The sequence below is a fragment of the Balaenoptera acutorostrata genome, chromosome 3, assembly GCF_949987535.1.
Source record: "Balaenoptera acutorostrata chromosome 3, mBalAcu1.1, whole genome shotgun sequence".
Taxonomy (NCBI): Eukaryota; Metazoa; Chordata; class Mammalia; order Artiodactyla; family Balaenopteridae; genus Balaenoptera; species Balaenoptera acutorostrata.
Window position 1 is genome coordinate 30,264,367 of NC_080066.1, and position 14,314 is coordinate 30,278,680.

The window sequence follows — 14,314 nt, forward strand, 5'->3', positions numbered from 1 at the left end:
ATTCATAAGTCATACCCAGAGATAAGCACCATTACTCCCTTGATGTAAAAAAAATCAAAAAAAGGCTAAGATAGTTCCTAAATTCCAAACCCGTCCTAAACGTTTAAAGACATTGAGAAGTTTACACCATTCTCCTTATGGAACACGAGGATTACCAACATATGTGAAATCAGTGAGTGGGCGTATTTGTTTTCAGTGGATTCGTTGTTGTTTGAGGACATGTTTTCTCAGCTGGATCGCCTGTCGTCCTTCCTCAGGGCCCTCGACTGGACCCCGAGTGCTCAGGTAGAGGGCAGCCCTGCAGGAGGAGGGCAGGTCTCCACCTCCACGAGGTACGTGGGTAGGGACGCGAAGGACGCTGTCCAGACGAGGAATGGAGCCTCAACCGAGCCATGTGGGGTTTACAAGCTGCGCTCGCTGGGGACCACAATTTTAGCGTCCGTGGGTCCCCTTCCAGAAGTGCCCCCTGGCCTTGGGGAGGCTGGGCTGTGCAGCGGGCAGGGTGCTGTGACTGCAGAATGAGACGCATCTGATGCACGAGGTTCTGAACTTATGTGAGATAAATCAGGGCTTGTGTTTACTTCATCAGTGGCACACCGACCGATCCAGCCCGAGCATCTCTCTCCCCTTTGTACAATTTTATGCTAAATGACATTCTCTACCGTAGAGTCTTTCATGCTTTTACTTCCTGATGCCGTGACTCAGGCTGTTCTCTGCCTGAAATGGGCTTCCACCTCCTTCATGTGGCAGAAGCCTGCTTCTCTTTCCAGGTGTCACGTTTCAATTCCTCCAGCTAGGAATACTTTCCTTCCTCTGAATTCCCATGGCAGGTCATCCCTCCCACTTAATGCTGTCTGCCATAGTTCACAATTATGTACATAAACAACTTGCATCCCTCTGCTCTGTGAAAAACTGTCTTAGAGAACCCAGTACACGACTCACATAGTCACACAGTCACTTCCTGAGACTGAATTTTGTGAAAGTACTGGGTGTCGACTCCTCTGACTGCAAATATGCTTCACATTTGAGAAATTCAGCGTGTTTTTTGTTAGCCTCAAGCCTCCTGAAGGAAGTAAGTACATAGCAGTCCTGAAATTTCTCTGAAATGAACTCATGTGAATCTTCATCAGGTAAAAACTCACAGCATCATTTGTAAGTTATCATGAAATGAAATGAAGTGAAATGAAAATCAAAGGTTTGCTGCTCTTCAAGCTTCCAGCAGCATTTTCATCTCAAACAGTAGGTCCAGGACCTGCACCTTCAGAAAAAAGACATTCATGCCCAAAAAAGAAAAAAAAAAAAAAAAAAATTCTCTCACAAATGTGTCACACCATTCAATTCCAGGCAGCATCTGGCTAGAGCTTCCTACAACTCACAGAGAGCAAGCTCGGTTGTTTCGTTTTAAGAGGAGAGAAACTGAGGCTCAGAGAAGTTAAGTGAGCTTTCCTGACAAAGCAGGGAAATAAAAACAGTTGCCGGAAACAGAACTGGCATTCCTACTGACTGTGTCATCTAAACAGAGCAACATGTTAAAGAAATCTCACATTTTGCAATTTTGTCAGGTGCCAATTCCATGTTGTGGTTTATTATCCAAGTGAAATAACAGCCTTGTAAACTGTTTACAAAATTGAACTATATACAGGCAGGATATCCTGCCTTCAGTTTTTGACTGCTTTCCTGGAACATTTTAAATCAGACCGCCTATTTCCATGTGACCTAAATCAAGCAGCTCAGAAGACGTGCATCTGTGTGCTAGATGCTGTTCTTCAGTCTGTTGTCACCAGGGGTTGGGGAGGCGGGGGGGTGGGGTGGGGTGTGTACTAGGAACAGAGTCAGGGCCACCACAAAGGGACTCCGCAATGCCTGCTTTCATGGGCTGTGACGTGAAACCCTAGTTTCTTGTAATATGAGAGAAAATCATGAAAATTGACAAATACATCATTGTCAAGTACGCAAATGAGCAATTTAAAAAATTTACATATGAGGCAATCACAAAAGTAGAATAACAGAAAATTGAGACAGTCATAATTTCTGTGATGCTGTTGTTTCGGCTTCTGTATCTTAGAAACCAAGTGACTTGTTTACCCATTTGTCATTTTGAGGCAGGAATTGACACATTAATTATTTTGCAATTGTCCTTTTGACGTAGTTCAATGGCAAAAGAATGGACTCATAAAATTCAGTGTGGATGACTCTGGTTTTACATGACTCTGATTTCTGCAGAGTATTTTAGACTCTGCAGAAGAAAGAAATTTAGAAGTATGAGCCATTTGTTATACTTAGGAATGACATTTCCCAGAATATTTATCTGTAAAAATGACTTTAAAGCACTTTTGATTTATTGAACTTATGACAAAAGTGGGCATTAGAAAGATCAAATTACGACTTGTGAGATTGGCTTTAACATAAATTTCCTTAGTTCTGTTAGGAAGTGCCACTTGTATATTAACCTGCATCAAAAGAGATGTTGTGCTTCATCCACAATTACTCTTTTCAAAAGTATAAGCTTGAAAGGTCTTTGGATGTATTAGATTTAGAAATTTAGTTCATGGTAACAAAAATTAGCATCCTCCTCACCAGCTGAAGAAGGGAGGGGAAAATGAGGTCTTCTGCTTTCCAAAAGAAATCTCAATTTTTGTTTTATTAGGAAAAAACTTTTAAGCCACTTTAAACAGAAACTTTGATCTTTATTATATAGAAAAATAACGATTAATTTATCTGAGGAAAGCTTTATTATAAATAGCTGTGTGGAATTAAATCAGTATTAACAGTTATGGTCTTAAATCTTGAAACCTTAAGGTCTTAAACCTTAAATCTTGAAACTCACACAATGAAAGAGAAATACAGCCACCCTGATGATGAGAAGTAGAGTCATTGATTGTTGAAAAGAAAAAAAAAGTGGAAGGCTCAGGGTGACGTAGATCTTAAGTAATTCTCAAGATAAAATTAATAGTTATAATAAGACTCATTCATTTGAGCCCCCAATTCATTTTCTCCCAACATTGCTTTTAGACAAGGGAAGTGAACATACGTGAGGCGCCTCTGGGGTTTTCCCATGCTCCAGGGAATTTGTCACAGCCACAGAACTTCCACATCCTCTCCTGCTGATGTATGTTGTCCCAGATAATGAAAATTAACATTTGAGGTCATGGGACCTGTATTCTCAATTACCCATATATCAGTCAGGGTTCTAATTTGTAGGCAGCAGAAACCTTCTTTGGTAACTTAAAAGGTTGCTGGGTGGTGTCGCAGACGCGTCCGCCGCCAAGGGCAAGAACATTTGTGCTTCCTCTTGCTGTGAATAGAGGCAGCTACCTGGCAGGCTGGTCATCCACAGGCTGGCTTCCAGGAAAGCTGAGCAGGAGAGTGGCAGATGTTTTTAGTTACTACAAAGGGACAGAGGCTTTGTATCCAACCAGGTTCCAAAAGTGGAGGACTTCCCCAAATACAGAAAGAGTTCTGATGCCTGATGACCAAAAAAGGAGTGACCAAAGGCTACGTTCATCCCGTTCTTACCCATCACCCCTCCCCCACAAAACCCCACCACAATGCAGTTTTCACTCTTGCAACCAATACCATATCCTTCCTCTGTCCAGAAGAGACAACTGTGGCCAGGCCCAGGGTTTCCAGCTGGTGGCCCTTCCGTCACTGATCCTCTGTAAGCCATAGACTCGATTGTCAAGTTCACCACCACAGATGTCTGATGTGTGCTGGGCACGGGGGCACCGCATGGAATAGAGAATCAGTGCTGGAACTGCCATAGCCAAGCACGTCTCTCCATCTGAACATTCAGGGGCTTCAGAAATAACCACATGAGGAGTTCGGGGTCCTAGTAGACTGTGATGTTGAACCCACAAGCTTCTCAATCAGATGTTCCCTCTGGTTTGGGTTGTCTCACTATGTTTTCACGTTCTGTGGATCAACGGTCCCCAAGACAAGCCTTTGGGGCACTTTTTCTTGACAGGCCAGAGAGTGAAGAGCTGGGCCTGCAGTCTGTGGTCTCTTCTCAGGGACCTTCAGCTCTGTAGCTCAAGGCAGAAACAGATAATGTTTAAATGAATGGGTGAGGCTGTGTTCCTGGAAAACTTTGCAAAAACAGGGGTTTGCTGACCCTTGTGAAAGTGGTTTAATTACCCATTTTGCCAGGGCATGGCATGAACATCTGCAGAGTCCAGCCTGGCAGATGAGCTGGATTTTCTCTGCCCTTTGGCTTTTACCAAACCAACTAATCAATTTCAGATCCCTATTTCCCTGACAGCCACTCCTGATACCAGTTTCTAAATCAATCAATGTGCTTAATACTAACCACAATTTTAGCAAAAAAATACATTCATTAAAAAGGATTCTGGACTTCCCTTTTTTTCCCTTAGATACTGAATATATCTATAGTTCCCTGCTGGACTTCCATTTTTTGATTAGGATGTATAAGTCACAAGAGACTGTTGTTCCAACCCTAACTATTGAAACCATCTGGCTAATACACAAAATCATAGTTTTTAAAATTCAGCAGAGAGCCAAGATTCAGAGAAATCTAAATGAACTAAATCTTTCAGAGAGAAGAGACCTACAATTGTTTTCACCCCTTACAGGGGAGCAGGAACCAGCCAAACTTTTTTGAGAACATTAACAGCAGTAAGTAGCTTGGCAAGAGGATGAGAATCCCAGGGACCCCCCAGCCCAGTCATTCTGCATACCCCCCACCAACTGCCCACAGACCTCACCTACTCCAGATGGCAGTATGTGAAAGCCAGGAACAGAGCAGGAGCTGAGAGAATCCAGCTGCGGTTCTGTGGGCCTCTGGTGAGTCAAAGCAACAGTCTCTGAAGTCTGAGGAGGAGCCCTGGAAGTGAAAAAATTTCCTCAGTGAGTGGAAAGCAGAGGTCCTGAGGGCTGGAAGGAGAGCAGAAAAGCTGAGAGCCCCTCTCTAGAGAGCCTCAGATCATCTGGTGCACCACCCTTGCACTCCAAAGACAGAGGTGGGACAGGGAGGCCAAGCACATCTCTCACAGGCCCCCAGGGCCTTCACCAAGTGCAGATTTTGCCTTCCAAAGGCTAGGGGTTGGGCAGCAGAATGGAGAGGAAAGAGAAGCAGCCAGTCATGCAGAAAGCTGGCAGCCAAGCTGTGAAGCAGAAAGAGATCTCCCACAGTTTGGAAAGCAAGCCTCTAGGCTATAAAGCATAAAGAGGTATCCAGAGTCTTATTAGTGCTCAGATCCAAAGTCCTGATCTTGCTCACAGGCATGGGAAGCCAGCATGAATGAAATCTAATGTTGCCACAAATCCCAGACCAGGCTCACTCAGACACACAAACTAGTGGGCTGACAGGAGAGAGTGTGCCCTTTTCTGGGGGTAAATGTTTTTACTTCAGTCTCCACTGTGCTTTTAAACACAGTGTTTGCTTTACAATCAAAATCTAAAAGACATGCAACGAAGAAAGAAAATAGGATACATGGCCATGAAAGGACATGGTCAATAGAGTCAGTAGAATAGACATGTTGGATTTATCAGAGACTTTAAAATAGCTATGATGAATATGTTAATCTAGTCGGAAAGGTATACACCTTGCCTGGAGAGATGAGGAATATCACAGAAAGAAACCACAAAAAAGAGCCAAATGGAAATGCTAGAAATGAAAACCACAGTGTGAAAAATAAAAATTCCTCATGGTTTAATAGCAGACTGCAGCAGGGAAAGGGTCAGTGAGTGAACTTGAAATCCAGTCAATAGAAATTATCCAAACTGAAACACAAGAGGAACAGGAGTGAAAATAAAATGGGATAGTCTCTGAGATCTGTGGAATAGCAGGTTGTCTAACATGCATGTAATAGGAGTCCCAGAAGGAGGGAGTGAGAGAAAATGGGACAGAAGAACAATTTAAAGACACAGTGGCCAAAACTGATGAGAGATATCAACACACAGATTCAAGAATCTCAGTGAACGCCAAGCACAGTAGCTTGAAAAAACACACCTACACACATCGTCACCAAAGTGCTGAAAGCCAACAGCAGAGACAATCTTAAAGCAGCTACAAAATAAAGATGTATTATGTAAGAGGGACAATAATAAAAATGATGCTGAACTCTCATCAGATACGAGGGAAGCCAGAACACAGTGGGATGAGTGACCAGCAAGGTCAAATTTACAGTGTTTGATTGACATCCTATAAAAAATTACCAGCCAGGGACTTCCCTGGCGGTCCAGTGGTTAAGACTCAGCGCTTCCACAGCAGGGGGCATGGGTTCGATCCCTGGTCGGTGAACTAATATCCCATATGCCACGCAGTGCAGCAAAAAAAAAAAATATTACCAAGCATACCAAGAAGCAGGTACAGATCCACAATGAGGAGAAATATTAGTCAATCAAAACTGAACCATACTGACACAGATGTTGAATTTATAGACAAGGACACTAAAAGTAAGTTTAACTGTGTTCCACATATTCAGAAAGTTAAGAAAAGACATGGAAAGTTAAAAAAAAAAACACCTCAAATTGAACTTCTAGAAATGTAAACTATAATATGTGAGATGAAAAATACACTGGATGGAATCAATGGCAGAAGAAAAGATTAGTGAACTTGAACAGATAGAAACTTTCCAAAATGAAACATGAAAAAAATATTTTTTAATGGAAAGTGCATCAGTGAAATCTGGGGAAACTTCAAGGGACTTAGTATACATATAATAGGAGTTCCCATGGAAGAGGAAAAAGAAGAGTGCGGTCTAGAAAAAAATACATGAAGAAATATATCAAATTTGATGGAACTATAAACCCACAAACCCCACTGCTCTAATGTAACATGAGGGAAACTGCTTAACTAAATTGCCCAAAACCAGTGATACAGGGAAAATCTTAAAAGCAGACAGATGAAAAAAATCAATTTACAGAGGAACAGTGATGAGAATGACATCAGACTTCTCATCAGAAATGTAAGCAAAGAGACAGTGGAAAACAGCTTTTAAATACTGAAAGAAAAATACTGTCAACCTAGAATTTCATAGTAGTCAATGGAAATATCTTTCAAGAGCAAACTTTTTTTTAGCCATACAAAAAGCTGAGAATCAACTACTAGCAGGCCCACAGAGCAAGAAATATTAAAGGAAATCCTTTAGGCAGAAGGGAAACGATACCAGTTTGAAATCTGGGTCTATACAAAAGAATGAATAATGCTGGAAATGGCAAGTGCGTAGGTAAACATATAAGATTTTTTTCTTATTAAGTCTCTTTAGAAGGTAATTGACTGCCTTTACAAAACTTGTAATATATTGTAGGGTTTATATCATGTGTAAAAGTCAACTGATGACAGCAACTGCCCAGAGTTTGGGAAAGAAAAATGGAAGTATACTATCATAAGGTTCTCCCAACGTGTGAATTGGTATAATATCGCTTGAAGGTAGACTGGAAAATTAAAGATGTATGCTATAAGCCATGAAGTAACCACTAAAATTAGAAAAACAAAGAGTTGTAGCTAATAAGCCAACAGAGGAGAGAGAATGGATCTATAAAAGAAGGCAGAGAAAAGGTGGGGGGGATAGATGGGATGAATTATAAACAACAAAAAATAGATTTAAACATAATCACATCAATAATCTAATAAATATAAATCCTCTACTGCTTCATTTAAGATGCAGAGATCATGAGGTTGGATTTTTAAAAAGCAAGACCCAATTATATATAGCCTAAAACAAACATGGTTTAAAAATAAAGACGCAAATAGATGAAAGGTATAAGCATGGAAAAGTTGCACCATACTAGTGCTTATCAAAAGAAAGCTGAAATCTCAGTTAAAATAGTGAAAAGATCATTATTAATACACAGATCTGCTAGGAGGACCAAAGAATGTGGCTTGGGGTCATGCAGGCAGAAACACTGCTTAAAGTTCAGGGAGGAAGAGCCCACTGATGAACCACTTTGCTGTGCCCATACCCTGCTGGAATCCAGTCCTGCAGAGCTGCCTCCTGTGCCCCCAGTTATGGGAAACTCCCTCAACTCCTCAAACACCAGCACAGTAGATATGCCCAATGTCAGTACTCTGGAACTGTGTCTTTATATCACGTTTCTACTTAGAATTTGCTACTTAGGCTTAAGGAGTTATGTGCTAATACTAGATTGTACTAATGCTATAGTATGTGAGTTGCTGAATAGAAAAGGACCACTCAGCTGAGGTGTTCAGATAAGTACTGTGTTGAATTGGCTGTGCTGTGTTTGGGATGTGAGTCTGTATATCTACAGCTGAGATTTAAATATAACTCATTTGTTCAATAAGTGCTTAATACCTAACTGATACGCTTTTATGACAATAAGAAAAAATGATTTTTTACTGTATGTCCATATGTAACTTTTTATTATACAACTGAACATTAAAGTTAATCCTCTTTTCTGATTAATATAACTTGCAATTTCAAACATGTTTCGTCTTCATTTCTGATAAACTTTGGTTGGAATAGATAGCTTTGCTTTCCTGCTGGTCCCTTCTGGAAGTATTCCGTTATCTTTAAATACTTGGGAGCATACTCCTTAGTTAAAGGAACTCCAGCCTGCACTCTGTGGCAAAGTGAAGATTTTGTTAAATATACACTCCCTACTATTTATCTTGAAATCTCAGAGTTTTTTACCTTAGGGTTTTTGAAACTTGGAAACACCTGTACATTAACTCTTTGTTCAGTCTCCCTCATTAGTCAGTATACCAATTTTGCTCCAGATGTTATCTCCTCCACACATTTACAAGATAGGCAACTCGTTCCCAGTCACGTGTATTTTTTTTCTGAGGTACGACTTTGAGTCATTATTTTTAAAAATTGTGAATTAGAATAATGTAGAGAGAGAACATGGACTTAGTTTTGTTCCAATTAATGTTTGGGATTCAAAGAATCATGAGAGAAATTATTTAAATTATTGCATTCAGCTTGAAGAGACCCAGTGAAAGTCGTGTGTGCCTTCCAGGTGCACACACCTTTCCTGGCCCTGTTCTCTTTCCTTGAGTCCTGCCTCAGTTTTGCAAACATAGAGATGCTGAGAGCAGTAGCCATGGTTACCACAGTGAAGGAAGTCTCAGAGAGAAGGATGGAATCATAATTTTTAAATCTGGAACCATTGCTTTTTTTTTTTTTTTTTAATAGACTTGCCTCCAAGTTGAGTGATGATAGTTTTTCAGTCTGGCCTTCTTTATTCACAAATTGCAGCCTCAGGAAACCAAGTGAAGAGCTCCTTCTTTGTTGCTGCTGCTGTTGTCTCTGGAGCCCACCTAGTGATTGTGATGACGGGGTCAGGACCGCACCCAAGGGAGAACTCGGCCCTGTTCTAGTTTTCTAAGAGTGTTTGGGAAAGACACCAGGTCAGCCGGGGAACACACAACATCAGAGTAGTTTGCCCACGTTGCTTTCTGGAGTCTTTCCCCCGTGGGTATAGATGCTTTAACAGGGGCAGAGGTGGGCACCAAAACCGTGGAAGACAAGAGGGAAATGGAGGCAGCGTCTCTGAGGACAGAGCTGAGGGTGAATCAGGGTGCTCACTGGGGGATCCCTCCCCACACCACTGAGCTAGACCACCTAGGAGCCCAAGGTTTGATTCATGCTTCACTCGTACTCTGACCTCTTTTCTTGTCCTAATCTTGTGAGTAGGGCTAGACACCCTGATTTTAGATCCACAAACTTCCAGGCTCCCCTTCATTGTTGTAGTAAGAAACTTGAAACTATTTCAATGAGGAACACTTGACAAATTTGGCCAATAAAATTCATACTCCCCACTTTCTCAGAAAAGAAAAGAAACTAGAGAAAGGTACCATAAAATCAAAACCCACTGACCATTACATTTTAAAAGCAATTACTCAGGTCCACCTGCCCATGGCTAGTCATCTGTTACTCTCCTCTGTTGCTCTGTGGATATGTGGACATCTTTTTAGATTTTTTTTAACCTTTAATGGTACAGTGATTGATTTTAACGACTTCCATATTTGACATTGTTTTTGATCTTCTTTTTACTTTGTTCCCTGCTTTTTGCATTTTCCTCCCCACCCCTCTCTCTTCTTCATCCCACTTTTATTGTTGGGTTGTTTGTTTATGTGTCTGTGTGTGTCCTGGATTTTCGGTGTCTGTTGGTCTGGTGTCCTCACCTCTCCTCTGCTCCCACCTCCTGCTGCTGTAGCCCCACCGGCTGTGGAAGCTGGCCGAGAAGGTAGGGATTTCCCGCTCATCCACACCAGTGCCTGCTAACCACCACCGTCTCGTCAGCTCCCAACAGTGGGCAGACTAGGAGTTGAGTGCAGAGATGGGCTGGGCTTCTAGACCCGTGGTCAAGGAGGGCTGACGGCCAGCGTGGTGTCACTTCTCAGATCTTGTCAGATGTCTCGCGTTTGTGACAAACGCTGTGCCTCCGTTTATACCATCAGTTTGGGGTCATCTCCGTTTTATTTCATTTTCCATTTCTAGTGACCTGTTTTCTGATTTGTTTGTTTTTAATTGGCCTCTTATGGTTATGTGCTTTGCATTACTCAGACCACAAACCGCTTCTCCACTCAGCGCTGGTCTGTAGCACGGCTCCCCCAGGCAGTCACAGATCAGCGAGGGCGCCGTGGCCACACGGCAGTGCAGCTCCTCCTCCAGGCTGATTGCATGTGCTTTCTCTGTGGGGAGGATTATCGGGGGGTCCAGATGGTACAACAAAGGTGTCTTTATTTTTATCTTTCTCTTATATTTAAATGTGCCTTTGGTATAAGATTAAGATTCTCTTGTGAAGAATTTTAATGTAGTTCTTCAAATAAATTCTGAGAGTCTCCCTTATTTTTTGGCAGATTTTTCTTAGGTTCTGTCTTGTTCTACCCAAGGTATTGCATTACTTTCCCAAGAAATGTATGTAGAATTTTGGTTTGTAATGTAGCTTTAATGCCATTGCTCTTACATGAGCAGAGATCACTGTTCAGAAGTCAACTCAGCATATATTTTGAAGAGATTTAAGATGCCAAGATAAGGTTTCTGGACCCTGTGTTAAGTAAAGAGTTCAGAACACAGGGTGCTGCCCAGATGACCAGTGGTAAACACACAACCTCCCTGACTTATGTCTTGGGCAAAAATGGCCTCCCGCATTGGAGGAAAACCAAGGCACAAGTAGAACTAGAAGGAACAAGGTCATTATCTTTTATCTCTTCTTCCTTAATCTGTCAGCTCATGTCATGTGTTCTGCTTCAGTATCTTGAGCTCTACAAATACACCTTTTGGGATGCATGTGGTGAAAACCTCTCAGCACATGATGCTTCACATCCTTGGCGACCTGCTTTTGCCAAATGCTGCCTCTGTAGTTTCTGCCTTCTTTTATTTGGCAAGATGCCCCTTTTCTTCCTAATTTTCATAAATGTGATTGACAGTCAAGCTGTGTGAAAGTCCAGTATTATCTTAATAAGATGTTCCTTTCGGAGTTGGGTTATCAGTTGAGAGGTGTGGTTTTAGTGCTTTTGGGTTTTGTTCAGACTTTGCCAGAGAAATGCTCCCTAGCCAGTAGGAAGCACAGACCCAGCTCCTCCAAGGCAAACTCGTGTTAACCTCACTGTGTCCTTGCTTGCAGGGGACCTCGGGGCCCGATCCAACCACCGTCTACGTGGACATGAGAGCTCTGAGACACGACAGGTATTGTGATTTTGTCTTCTCGGTGCCTGGCGTGCAGGGTTCCTTCTAGAAGGAGGAGGAGTGCAGAGTCATCTGCTCCAAACAAGGTGGTTCATTGAGCGAGCTTTCACAACTCTCCACATTTACTGCGTGAGGTACCCAGTGGAGCAATCAAATTCTTGTTTTCAGACACAAATGACAACGGTTGGCCCAGAGCCGTTGCAACCAGAGTTGCTTTTTCTCACAGTCTGCCCAGAAGACTTGGTCCTTTACTTGAACACTCTAGTCAGGCACCATTTTGCACCTGATAAAATACCAACACTCTGCCCACATTTCTTTACATGAATTGAAAATTTGTGTCAAGGCATTTCCACGAAAAACTAAAATATAAGTCAGGTGACCTTTCTGTGCAGCTTCCTAAGCAGCCTTGAGCAAGAACGAAAGGGGGTGTTGCTGGTGAGCGCTTGTGAGTTCACCTTGAGGGAGGGAAGGTGGAGACAAGATGAGGAATCTTTAGCAGAACTTCTGCTCCCAAAGGGGTCCCTCCTGACGTGCCTGAGGGGGAAGAGAGAATTCTGTCATTTTCCTGTAGACTTCCCCATTGATTAGGTCACTTCTTTGGGGTAGTTGTGGAGATGCCCATTCATTGATGTTTCTATGACGTGCTAATAGTAAGCGTGAACTCGAGTAGAAGGTGTCCTTTTGTAAATTACTAGAGGTGCTTGTGGACGTGTTGTGAGGGCCAGATACTGTGCTGCCATCTGCGTGTCCTCACGTGGTGCCTACTGACGTGTGCATTGTGCTCACAACACCTGGGAGAGCAGAGTGAAAGTTGTGGGTGGGAAACCAGGAGCCCCCAGCCTGGCCTGGCTGAGCGTGTTCTTCCATGATACTGAGTCCCGTGTGTGAGCGAGTGTGTCGGGGGCAGAGCTGCAGGGGCTGAGAAGGGGCCGGGTGTGCCAAGCAGGCTCAGGTATCCTGGGGAATACCCACCCCCACTCACACCAGGGGTTCCCAGCCGGGTGCTTGTGCCCCCAGCGGACGAGTTGCCATGTTGCCGTGTCTGATTAGCATAATCTGGGGAGTGGTACTGCTGGCATGTGGGGGGGCGGAGGCCAGGGATGCAGCTGAACATCCTACAGTGCACAGGACAGACTCCTGCCGCGCAGCAGATGACCAGAATGGCAGCAGTGCCGAGACTAAGAAACGCTGCATTCACCTGAACACATCACACTTAGAGGTGCTTCCCGGCCCCTGTAGCCCTCATTTTAGACCCTGCTATGCACAGGGAATCACAGGATACAGCCCATCTGGTGGCAGAGAGAACCACTGGCCCACCGAGAGCATACCGGCCCACTAGAGCAGAGCTCCATCCAGAACATTTTCAAAATGCAGACACTTAGCTCGGAAGAGATTAAGTAACTGTGTTTCAGGGGCATACATTTCCAAATACAACTTCTGGGCTTTAAAAAGAAATCTACTTTACTCCCTATAAAAATTATTTGAAAAAAAAATTTATAACTTCAAAAGGTGAACAACAGCTCGTCAAAGAATCGCCGTTTGAGTAATATTTATGCAGTTCTGTCTGTGACCTGACCCTCAAAACACATGAAGGTCAAATTTGTAAGACCATTTAGATAAAAACTGCTGATCTTTGGGGCCTGAGAGGGTAGGTTACAGTCTCAAATGGACTTATTCACAAGAATAGTAATCAGGAAAGGACAGTTGGTCCCATTGTGTGTTACAAATCTCCTGGAGTACCAGGGATGGTTGGGAGTGGGGTTCAGGGAGTTTTCTTTCCTGGAAAAGGAAAGAAATCTAGAAACTCCTTTCTAGCAGCTTTGTGACCTACCTTCTTAACTATCTTCAGTGTGGCAAATCTTCCTATTGAGAAAAGTTGTGATTTAGGAAAAGTGAAATTGGAACCCGTACAATGTATCATGGTAAAGTAATATAAGTCCAGTATCAGATGGATTTCACTGTTCTAGAAAGAGCCAGGAGACCTGAGTCATAGTAGGAGTTTCTTTTCCTAATCTTTTGACCTTGGGAAGTCTGTATCCTTTTAAGTGACACTTTTGTCCTAATCTGTAAAATAATCTCTTATACATACATTTCCTGACTTGGTCATTCAAAACAGAAGTAAAAGTGCTTTGTGAACTGGAAATTGCTGTGCAGTCATACGTTAGTGACACTGTCAGGAATGTCATTGACCTTCACAATTCAGGCTAACATTGCTCAGTGTCAGAGGGATCCCACACCCGCCCTGTCCAGGCCTCATGCGAAAGCCTCAGAGTCGTACCCGCCTCTGTCCCTGTAGCGCTCTCCAGGCTCGCATTTCACATTCTCAGCTCTGTCCTGCGTCAGAGGACAGGCATGTCTGGGAGCTGAGGGGCTGTCAGACACCAGAAGCACGTGCACGGGACTTGTCCCTTCCTCGTCTTCATCAGGGTTTGACTTAAGAAACCAAAGCAAAGTCCTGCCCTTGAACGGGGTTTTCTGCTGGTTTCTGTCCCTGGAGGCACCCTCTCGCAGTCACAGCAGGGAGCCTTGCTCCCCGGGCTGGCTTGGTGCTGCCACACCCAGCTCCTCCAGGCTGAGGTCCTGCTGCACGCCCAGGCTCATCGCCGCTCTCTCCTGCTGGGCCCCTTCTTCTGAAGGGGGCAGAAACCCAAATAGGTGTCTTACGTTAAGGAGTAATTACCGTGTCCCTTCCTGTAAGG

The 14,314-nt window shown here is 43.3% G+C and overlaps 1 protein-coding gene across 5 annotated transcripts in view; it reads left to right on the plus strand.

Moving 5' to 3' along the window:
• Positions 1 to 14,314, plus strand: part of DIP2C (disco interacting protein 2 homolog C) — a 378,709-nt gene that overhangs the window by 346,539 nt on the left and 17,856 nt on the right. For 3 of the 5 annotated variants that reach the window (XM_057542779.1, XM_057542781.1, XM_057542784.1), the window contains 2 exons: positions 10,141 to 10,170; positions 11,554 to 11,615. In XM_057542779.1, the coding sequence (XP_057398762.1) occupies positions 10,141 to 10,170; positions 11,554 to 11,615 (92 nt within the window). The remainder of the gene's footprint in view (positions 1 to 10,140; positions 10,171 to 11,553; positions 11,616 to 14,314) is intronic. The other 2 variants (XM_057542780.1, XM_057542782.1) reach the window with 1 other exon arrangement.